Source organism: Trichechus manatus, unplaced genomic scaffold, assembly GCF_000243295.1.
Source record: "Trichechus manatus latirostris isolate Lorelei unplaced genomic scaffold, TriManLat1.0 scaffold00074, whole genome shotgun sequence".
NCBI lineage: Eukaryota > Metazoa > Chordata > Mammalia > Sirenia > Trichechidae > Trichechus > Trichechus manatus.
The window spans coordinates 9,554,016-9,565,496 of record NW_004444010.1 but is presented as its reverse complement, the minus strand read 5'-3'; the positions used below and the strand labels follow the sequence as shown (position 1 = coordinate 9,565,496).

The window sequence follows — 11,481 nt, the reverse complement described above, 5'->3', positions numbered from 1 at the left end:
AAGTATTTTCAAGTATTTGTCCTAATTCTGTTTTTACTGTTCCTGACATACTATTTAAAATTTTATGTAATTAGATCTCCAGATAAAAAAAAAAAATACACAAAGGAAATTTAAGTCTTTAGAAACTAACCTACCTACACTGTACAATCTCAAAATATCAAGTATAATCTCACATATCTGTGGTTTTCCCCCATGGACACACCAATTCAAATTAATCAATGAAAACCCCACATTAATGCCAGCCCATATTTGGAAGTTGCCTTTCTTCATCTTAGAAAACTTATATTTTAACTTTGGCTACCTGGTTTTCAGCATTTGTCAATTTTCTCCAAAATAAAAAAGATGTGTATATTCTCCACAATAAAAAGAAAATAAATTATTAAAAAACTCAAAAGCTAAGAAATGTCAATCAAAAGGAGAAAGGCTCTAGAACAAGTATGGGTCAGGAAACGAGAAATAAAGCTCAATTTTTCATTCTGTTTAGAAGAGATGACAAGTGAGACAGAGTCCTGAACTAGGAGTCAAGATACCCAGGTTCTGTTTCTCCCTTGGAGCAAATGAGCTGCTGAAATCTCTTTTGGTTTCAGTTATTACCGAGACATGTAAATAAGATCTTTAATGTCCAAAACAACTCATAAAACTCTACAATTTTAGAATCAATTCATTTAATCAAAAATAAGAAAATGCATTTACTTTTTCCACAGACGAAAAAACCTCCCTTGATTCCTCTCCTTACCAAGTCCCTGTCATGATATCATCACTTCTCTATTCTTCATGCATTTTGAGAGAGTTACAATACTTAAAAGATCAATGGGATGAAGATGGAACTTAATCACTTTGACCAGTGCTTCTCAAACTGAGGCACAATGACATTGGGAACATCAGGAGGTGCCCTTGTAAGAGAAGCAGCACTCCGTTCTGGAATGTCAATTTTACTTGATGGTAATTAAAAACCCTTATATTTATATTAAAACCAATAAAATAATATTATGATAGAAAGAAAATTCATATGAATTTTTATGGTTACACTAGTGACTTGAAACAATTTCACATCCGTCATTTGGGGCTGCATCTCAGATCCTTCAGAGTTATGAGTTCATTCTTATCAGCAATTAGGCAGTGGAAAAGTCTGAGAAGCACTGTAGATTTTCAGTAATAACTGTGATTAACAGCTACTGTACCTCTTAATTACAACTGATTAGTCTGTTTAAAACAGGATGCTTACATTCTCACAGGTGAAAAAGCCTGTAATGAGAATCTCCTGAAAGTGTCTAAACAGCAGCAATGTCATGCAGTATAAAATTCTACATTTAAAAGTGATTTTAGAAAACCGCTTTGCCTTCTATAATTATAAAAGAACTACGGACATTTCCTTCCATTACACAGTGCCTCAGCTTCATCACCTATAAAGCAGTGATAAACCACCCAATGAGGGTGCTGTAAGAACAGAATGAGACAACACGGCAGGTGCTTGGCACACAGTGATGACTGATAAATGATAACCACTTAATATTACTGAGATTTTATCCTTGCCACTTGATTTTTCTTATGAATTATGATAAAAATGGACATTCGTTATATTCTGACATTAAATGTGTTATTTTTCAACACTGTAGTTTTCAGGGCAAAACTGTCCATATTGATACTCAGATGATCTTTAATACTCTTTACCCTTGATTTTAACTTGAAAGGCAAGCTTCAATAATTAAATAATTTTTAGAGTAATTTAACAAGCAGATATTTAAGTAATATTTAAAAATCACCCCTATATTAAAAAGTTAGCACTGGATTAGTGCTTTTAATTCCTTAAAAAGTACCAACCTGTTTTCTGAACTAGATGCAGAAGTACTAGATGATGACAATGTATGAGAATTTGACATGCGTGAAACAAACTTCTGGATGGTGTTACGAGATGGAGCTTTGATCCTTGAGCTACGCCTACTGTGATATTTCTGGAACAAACTCTCAACCTAACATTGGAAAGAGACAGTGACAATGACATTTGGGCCATATTTATACATATGAAAGAGTTCTAGAGGTCAGATTTATTTTCATAAATTTTCCACAAAGCTTATTTATCTGCTTTAAAAAATAATACATACAGCTTACTAAGGACAACATTTTTATAGCAAGCCAGTGTTTATTTATTTTTATTTTGTTTTCAGTTTAGAATTAAAAAACTTACTAGTCAACGGATCATAAGAGGACTATTTATAACCACCCAATTCTTATAAACTTTCACACCTTTAAAATGACCATTATTTATTTAAATTTAGTGCTCATGAAAAACTCTCAGGAATAAACAATTAAAATTTGCGGGCAATTTGTAAAAAAATTACCTCAAAATTCTTCAATGTTTTTCTCCATAACATTGGATCTGACGGTTCTAGTTGAAACACCCGGAGCATAACAAATAACAGATGAATACAAAATGTTCCACGTCCACAACTGCAGTTCTAAAGGGTTAAAAGAAAACCCATGGGCTAATAAGTCCGTGGCTCTACCAGAACTTCTGTTTACCACATCTTTACATCTCCAAGTTTATGATGCTAAATTTTCTATTAATTTATATTCTTCATTATCCTTATATATAATAAGTCTATAAGAAAAGTCCATAGTTATTCCCAAGAATTAATCTTTTATTTTCAATGAATTTATTAAACAGATCAAACTTGTATTCTAAAGTATGTTAAGTCACAGGAGGAACCTCCATAAATATACCAAAAAACCCACTGCCGTCGAGTTGATCCCAACTCATAGCAACCCAATAGTTTCCAAGGCTGTAAATCTCCATGCAAGCCAAATGCCACATCTTTCTCCTGTGGAGTCACTGGTAGTTTCGAACTGCTGACCTTTCGGTTAACAGTCGATTGCTTTAACCACTGCGCCGCCAGGGCTCCTCTGCATAAATACATTACATTTTTTTTTTCACCAACTATACATTTTGAACTCACTTTAGTTTGCTCTAGGGACTTAAACTGATCTAAATTTTAGAATGATATAGTGTAGAAATCTGACTAGCAGACACTAATAAGATAAAAAATGTTGACAAACCCTACCTGAGGCCCAATGAACACTCGGTATTTATTGTCTGGGCTGTCTCCTCCGATCAGGAAGGAGTTGGGTCCTATTTGCTGCAGTAAGTACAGCCTGGCCCGCATCACTTTGTTTACACGGCGGTTTGTTTCTTCAGGGCTGTATGGCGAAAAGCCATCTGGTGAAGGGGCTCTTCGGGGTGGTGTGATTCTCCCACTCTGAAACTTTACAATGTATTTTTTTTTTTAGGCAAGTTTCTCACTTCTCAATAAGAAACTTTTACCATTCCCCCCACCCCGCCCAAAAAAAAGACATACAAGACACCTATGTAACAGATTATATTCTGAAAAAATGACTCAATACATATAATGGAACAAAATTAGGCAAAATGCTTTTGTCTGACACATTCATCTGAGATGAAGTGAACTTTTAAAATTTCACTCATTCCTACAATTAATGATAAATCTTTGGCTGAGAAGACACAACCATATAGTAATTATTTAAATTATTCTATAAACATTTGAGTTCTTTGAAAAGTATTATGTAAACTAAAATAAAAAGCTTTAAAAACACACATCGTAAGCAAGCAAAATGACTTGTATCTAGTGGTAAAAATTACACACTTGGTTTCTGGCTTCCTCTTAAGGCTTTACTAAATATGCTTCTCTAACTGGTAATTCACAAACACGAACACGAAGCACCTCCCATGCTGCACTCTGTAGACAACTAACACAGATATGTAGCTGGGAAAAGGAGGAGTATTTTTGTAGCCTTTTCAGATAAATTATGAACATTCCTCTTTACTATCACATCAAAGTTTGACAAGTGGTTTCCCAAAGGCAGTTATAATGTGGAATCTGAAACCACATAAACAAACTTTTCCTAGTCCGTTACCAAAACCCAGGTGGTATATTTAGCATTTTGAATGTGTGCATATTTTTACCTATGCATGATTTGGTATCACCATGCACTGGTCATGTGAAAAATATTGGTTCACTGAGTCACGCAGATCACCCAAATGTTGACACATTTCACTTTACAATGTCCAAAAAAAAAAAAAAGAAAGAAAAAAATTCACATTTGATAGTATCACCAATCTCATCAGAAAAATCTAAGTATTGGGAAGCCATCAAGTGTGTTGTGGTAGAGATGAGTTATCCAAAAATTCTAATTTTTCCTTGAAATCTCAAATATTATCATGGGAGAAAACTACTGTCAACTGTTAGCCTTGGCATGACAGTCTCAATTCATTTTCAGGAAAATGCCTGCCAAATACCCAAGTACCAATAATCATAGTTTGCCAGTCAGTCATTCTTTCAGATAAAAATCGTGCTCCATGAAAAAGTGACTAGTTCAGCTTGCAACTCTAAAAACCGCACAAATGCTTTTCCTTGAGATGACTATCAATACTCGGTATGTACCAGAAGTGCTTTATGCATGCTTCCCATTTCAGCACAGATATTAAAAAGGTGTGTATCAATGGTTGAGATTTAATAAAATTAATTTCTGCTGCTTCATCAAAGACATTCTTAAGTGAAACTGGCATCTGTTCTTTAATTGCCAGTACATGACAGTGAAGAACACAATTTTGAACATCATGCCCTGATTTGGGCGAAGGGGCCAGCAGCTTTATCCACCATTGCTTTTGTACCATCACTTTAAATGTCAACGCAATGGAAAAAGGCAAACAACATCTGTTTTACTACAAATATAGTTCTGACCTAATGGGCCTCCAGAAATGGCCTCAGGTTGTCCCCTCCCCCTCAGACGAGGGTGCTGCTATAACAGATGGCTGGCCAAGCTCCTATGCATTATAAACGAGTCAGAAAATTGTAGAAGCTTAACATATTTGCTGGAACATAAACTTACAGGAACTGGGGAAACTCTTTTTCTCCTTACTCCTGGAGATTCTGACTTCACTGTGCGACCTGAAGGGGAGCTGCCAGGAGAAGGGCTGCGTCGGCCTTTGGGAACGGGTGAAGCGGCACTCATCTGGCCCTCTGCTTGAGGCTCAGCTGCCAAGTTACTCATTTCAGATCCATCTCCTTTAATAGGTATTGGTTTTACCACCTGAATCAAAAGTATTCCAATATTTTAATTACTTAACAATACACATGAAAAGCAAATCAGAGCATAACAGAATAGGAAATGAACTCAATGAGTTTTTATTAGGAAATAGTACACAAATATATCAGATGATATATCAACTTTTATTTAGTATAACTTTAAGTCATTAGTTTAAAAGACTATTCTTACCTACATGATTCCAGTTGTTTAGGCTGCATCACTAGTTAAAATGCTAGCATTCATAATTTTATAATTGGTGTTATAGTTTGTAATATATTCTAATCCATTTCTCATTCAAACTCAACAATCAAAGGTTGGTAAACGTGAAAAATAAGTACTATAACTTCTACAGTTAATGTATTCAAATAGATTGAAATAGATGCTTTCTTTGTCGCCCGTATTTAAAAAAAATACTGGGCATAATTTTAAGTGCTCAAATAGTCTAACTGATGTCTATAAAGCCATTTTACTTTTTCTGTTTTTCTCAATGTTTTATTACAATAGTGTAGACACATATCTCAGAAACACCAAAAGAAGTCAGAAGTTTAAAGACCAATGTCTCAAGCACAAATGCTGTTATGTAACTATTAGGGCTCTCAGACCTAATCTATCCATGACCAAAAGGCCAAACTTTGTCTTTGTACAGTTAAAGCTCAGCAGACTTTTCTGCCCTTTTCCCACTACTCTTGTTCTGGACTCACCATAAGTTGTTGCCCCTATCATAAATTGCTTTGTGATGTTTTCTGCATTACTTTATTTATTGTGCCTAAGTCTTATTTTCCCACTATTTGTTTCCCAGCTATTTGTTTCGCTTATGTTTTAAGAAGGATTTGGCACAGGTTACAGAAAACATGATAAAAAAACAAACACACAAACAAAATCAGACTTCCCAAGTAGACTGTAAACTTCTTAAGAATATGAAACCTGTAAACCATAAACTGTAAGGTAGTGTTATGTGTCTTACTCCACATCTCTCTTCCCTCTTTACCCCTGTCCTATATACAGATTAGGTACCCAATTACTTCCAAAGTGAGTAAACTAGAAAGCCAACAATGAGAAAATAAAAATTTGGCCTTAGATAAGTGAATGTTCTTAGTTCACATGTAGTAAAGGAATAATGGTTGGGTTCTTAAAGAAAACAAAACCAAACAAAAAACTTGTGATTTCAGTTCTATGATATTCTCAAAAGATTTAGGCTCTGTTTGAATACCTCCAGTTCAAGGTGCCCAGAAAGCAGCACAAACTCAGATAGCCTTAATTGTTCAAAAATCCTTTGTTGATTGGGTAGAAATTTGCCTCTGTGACTGTCCCCTTCTATGAGATGTTTCAGTAGAAGCGTTTCTTTCTAAGCTAGAAAGAAGTACAATATAAACTATTAAAAGGATTTTAGATACTGACATTAGAGGGCAGTGTTGGTTTAAGCATTAATCTCCTACCAACCACTGTTTAGGTCCTTGATCAGTTTACGTTGTCTAATAAGCATAGTTTTAGCTATGTTTTCAACTAAGTGGTCAAAATATCAAGCAAATAAAACTACTATATGTAAAATGAAGAAGAAACGCTTACAAGAGGATCTATTCATTCATAATTTTCCATTTCCTCCTATGCTTTCTTCATTATAGCTGGTAACCCACAGCCACTCACCACAGGGCCTCTCCTATTTCTTCTTTCCAGCCATTCATGCTTCCAGGCTGGCATACAGGTTGCCTTCAGTTTCTCCCTGATTGTTCGTTCTTCTGGGCGATCGTCCATCTTGTGCAACCCCTTGAGAGTTTCCTTATTCTCCATCTCTCGACTAAAATGGAAAAATAGAAACAAGGAGAAAAATTTTATATAGGAAAAACAATTTCCAAGAATAGAATGCTTTTGTATTTCCATTAGACATGTAACTAAAAAGAAAATCGCTTCACAACATCTAAAAGGTGGAAACAACCCAAATGTCCATCAACTGATGTACAGATAAACAAGATGTGGTATATCCGCACAGTGGAATATTACTCAGCCGTAAGCCCGTTGCCGTCAAGTTGATTCCAACTCATAGCGACCCTATAGGACAGAGTAGAACTGCCCCATAGGGTTTCCAAGGAGCGGCTGTTGGAATCAAACTGCTGACCTTTTGGTTAGCAGCTGAGCTCTTACCCATTCTGATACATGCTGCCAACATGAAGGAACCTTGAAAATATCACGCCGAGTTAAATAAGTCAGACACAAAAGGACAAATATTGTATGACCCCACTTATATGAAATATCTAGAAGAGGCCAATGCATAGAGACAAAAGTTTAATAAGTGCCAATGAACCTCATACACAGTAACCACCAGTCCGTCAATGTAGGCTTGTATATTGCCTCCACAGGTTTCAGTGGAGCTTCCAGACTAAGAAGGACTAGAAAGAAAGGCCTGGCTACCTACTTCTAAAAATGAGCCAGTGAAAACCCCTATGGATCACAATGGTCCAATTCGCAATCTATCACGGGGATGGCACAGGATCGGGCAGCATTTCATTCTGTTGTGCATGGGATTGCCATGAGTCAGGGCGCAACTTGCCAGTAGCTAATAACAACAATAACCAGGGTCTGGGGGAGAAGGGGATGGTATGTATATTTCATGAAAATAAAATAAATTAAAAAAAAAAAGATAATTATTAAAAATCCCAAATAAATTTAACTAAGGTATGCTGCCTCATCACATGAGTTTAATACTGCCTTGGAAACCCTATGGGGCAGTTCTACTCTGTCCTATAGGGTCACTATGAGTCAGAATCTACTCGATAGCAATGGGTTTGGTTTTTGGTTCTAAAAAAAAAGGTTCTATGTAGAAGGTGCAGGGCTTACTAATAATATGGATAATGCAAACAGTTTGTGCTAGACTACTAACCTAAAGGTTGGAGGTTGGAACCCACCCAGCGGCACCATGGAAGAAAAGGTCTAATGATCTGCTTCTGTAAAGATTACAGCCAAGAAAATCCTATGGAGCAGTTCTACTCTGTAACACAAGGTTGCCATGAGTCGTAATCAACTCGATGGCAATGGTCTGTTTTTTTGTCGTTGTTTTTTGTCCCTAAGTACTTAAAAAAATGGATCCTAAGACACTAAATACTGCATTAACAAATACATTCATGAATATTACATTGCTCCTAATTTTATTGCCCTAACATACTCAAGTATACAACAGACAAATATTTAGAATATTATTTACTATTCTCTGTCCCAGTATTTCCAAGAATTCAAGTCAATATAGATAGAATGCAGAGGATATGATCATTTTCTGAAATGAGCTAAATAAGTATTTAATAAACTAGGTGAAATCTAAGCACTTCTTCCATGATCCTGCAGTATTGTTTCAAAGCCTAAATGATTAAATTGTATTCTCATAGAACAGTGATTCCATGACAAAGTGTTTGGGGTCCTCCATATCTAAAGAGTACAAATTATCTGGTACAAACATTGTGACCTAAACTCCGTGACATAGTGTGGAGTTAACAGAACAAAATCATCTCTAAACTAGTAACTTTTGAGAATTAATTCTACAAAGCCTAACAGGTAAAGTGAGTCCCTGGGTGGTGCAAGCAGTTAATGCACTTGGCTGCTAACCAAAAGGCTGGAGGCTCGAGTCCACTCAGCCTGCAAGAAAAGCCTGGCTATCTACTTCCAAAAATTCAGCCATTCAAAACCCTATGGAGCACAGTTCTACTCTGACACACATGGGGTCAAGATGAGTTGGAATCCACCTGATGGCAACTGTATGCAACAGGAAACCACCAAGCTCAGGAAAACCACTAATTTCAAAATATACTCATATGCACATGTGGATACACACATACACATAACAGGCACGTACATGGATTTTAAAGACCAGTTCATAAGGAAGTGGATAAAGCAACCACCCTCTAGAAGAGCAACAATTTTAAAAATACCAAGCTAATTTCAATAACAATTTTGAAAAAGTCTATAAAGCTACAGAACAGTGATTTTTCTACACTGACAGGAAAAGGAAATACTCAAGGAAATACCAGAAATGATAACCTCGAGCTCACTAAAGTCAAATTCAAACTCTTCTAGGAATTTTCCAGCTAATCACAACTATGAAGCAATATCTTCAGTGAAGCCAGCACAAAATCTACTTAAAAATAAATATGCACTAGAAAGAAAATGGTTAACTGGTTTTACTGCAGCAACAATACTTTGAAGGGCGTGGAGACCAATATGTTAAGTATCTCTGTGTCAGAGACTGGTCTAGATATTTTAGGAACGCAAAGTGCACATAACTATTTTGTATGATTTGAAACTTGCAAATGGGCATAAGACCATATATGTAGTAAAATATTTCCATCACACAGGTATAAAAAACTGTCATATAGAAACATATTACGGTCAACAAACATACAAGCAATATGAGAAGGTGAACAAAACAATAAAAAAGGTGCTCTCATGTACTGAGACATAGTTAGCTGTTTTCCCAGCTCTGATTATATTCTAAAATATGAATGTTGTGTGTGTGTGTGTGTGTGTGTGCGCGTGTGTGTACATGAGGAAAGGGAAGAGTGTGAGAGAGAAGGGAGGGAGGTGGGAATGGAAGAAAAGAAGGAGGAGGGGATGGGAGCAGGGAAGACAAGGCAGAGAGAGGGGAGAGAGGAGAGAGAGGCAGAAGAAAGGAAGGAGGAGAGAGGGAAAGGAGGGAAGGAGAGGTGGGGAGATGAAGAACAGGAAGGTAAAGACGGAGATGGGGTAGAAAGAAATGTTTTCTCAAAACCTCATCCTGTTCAGGCAATACTTACTAAAAGTAGCTCAGATTTACAGGCAACAGTATGTATGGGCTGAGCCCATACCAAAAAGTCACTTGCAAGTCTCTTGTTTGAAAAGCAAATAGTTTTCTCCTCCAGGAACAACGCTGCAAGGTATGGTTAGGCTCCCAGACTAGTTCTCAAAAATTAAGCCACAAAGTGGAAAGGCAGTGCATCTTTACACCAGCAGCTCCTGCATTCCTAATGAAGTGCTTACCTTCTGCCCTCTAGGCCTAGGTGTCTCTCCTCCCCTACAATTGCTTCGTGAGTATCTCTCCTCCATTCTGTATTTTCACTCTCTCTCCCTGGCCCCCACCCAAACACACAGAGACTCCTCTTGTTTAAACATATCTTATCCTGGATGATGTGGCCTCCTTAAAGTCTACATTAGTTGCCTTCTTCTTTTTCCTTTTTCAACAAGCAGCTGAACTTCTGACACATCTGAGATTATTTCTTTAGAATAAATGCCCAGAAATGGAATCGCAAAATGTATACAAATAAAGACTTTTGATAATACTAGAAAATTATCTTCAAGAAAATTTATCTTCTACTCACAACTCCAGGTGAAGTCCCCCAAATCTGGTCTGAATCAGCGACAGACTCCTAATGTTTTGACTCCTACTCCTACCCAATCCAGGTTTCAGAGGAGCTAGGGCCACTTCTTCCATTAAAATCCTCCAGGCTTAGATCCCCCCCTGGCTTAGACTAAAATTCAAAATGTTTAACAAGGCCTCTAAAGCCCTACACCATCTGGATTGCCTCAACTCATGTCACCTCAACCTCCAATCCACCCTCGAGCGTCCTTCACTGTCTCAAAAACTCCAAGATCTTTCCTCCTCAAGGCTTTTGCACAGGCTGTGTCCTACTTTGCCTACTTTTCATCTAGCTCTACCCATTCTTCTGGTTTCAGTTTAACTCACCTCCTCAGAGAGCTTCTCAATGTCAATCAGAACTCCAGTTAGTTCTCTCACAGCATTTGTACTCTTCCTTCAAAGTACTCACTGCAACTTGCAACCTCATTTTTATTTGTTGTGTGACTATTTAAAACCTATCTTCCTGGTCCCCCATAAACTACGATTTATGAGGATAGGGACCGTGTGTTTTATCCACTACTATCCACCCAACATCTAATAATGTCTGGCTCAAAATAGGTATGCAATAAATATATTAAGTGAATGATTAGTTAGTAACATCTCTGGCAGTCCTAAGGACCTCTGTATTTTTAAAATTTAATGACTACTTATGTTATTTAATTTTTTTATACTTCTGTATTTAATTCAGACTAAATTTGCAATTTAGATGTTATTCAGTAGAACAGTTTTCACCCTTTCTAAATTAATTTGCAAATATAAACCAGTGTTCTTTGTAGTCTCCATTTTTTTTTTACATTTTTATATCTGAATTATGAATGCCTCTCATAATCAAAAGTTGTTGTAATTTAACTGGCAGGTTTTTTTTTCCTCTGTTAAACTAAAACCAAAGCCCTTGCCGTGCGTGTGGAGTCAATTCTGACTCATAGTGACCCTGCAGGACAGAGTAGAACTGCCCCACAGGGTTTCCAAGGAGCAGCTGGTGGATTCAAGCTACAGACCCCCCC

General features: G+C 36.8%; 1 protein-coding gene across 4 annotated transcripts in view; it reads right to left on the bottom strand.

Annotated features, from left to right (window-relative positions):
- MAP3K1 (mitogen-activated protein kinase kinase kinase 1) overlaps positions 1–11,481 on the bottom strand; it is a 77,799-nt gene that overhangs the window by 29,508 nt on the left and 36,810 nt on the right. For 3 of the 4 annotated variants that reach the window (XM_023734983.1, XM_023734984.1, XM_023734986.1), the window contains exons 2-6: positions 6,748–6,898; positions 4,906–5,106; positions 3,060–3,260; positions 2,340–2,456; positions 1,822–1,970 (exon numbers count right to left, since the gene is read on the bottom strand). In XM_023734983.1, coding sequence (XP_023590751.1) covers positions 1,822–1,970; positions 2,340–2,456; positions 3,060–3,260; positions 4,906–5,106; positions 6,748–6,898 — 819 coding nt within the window. The remainder of the gene's footprint in view (positions 1–1,821; positions 1,971–2,339; positions 2,457–3,059; positions 3,261–4,905; positions 5,107–6,747; positions 6,899–11,481) is intronic. The other variant, XM_023734985.1, reaches the window with a different exon arrangement.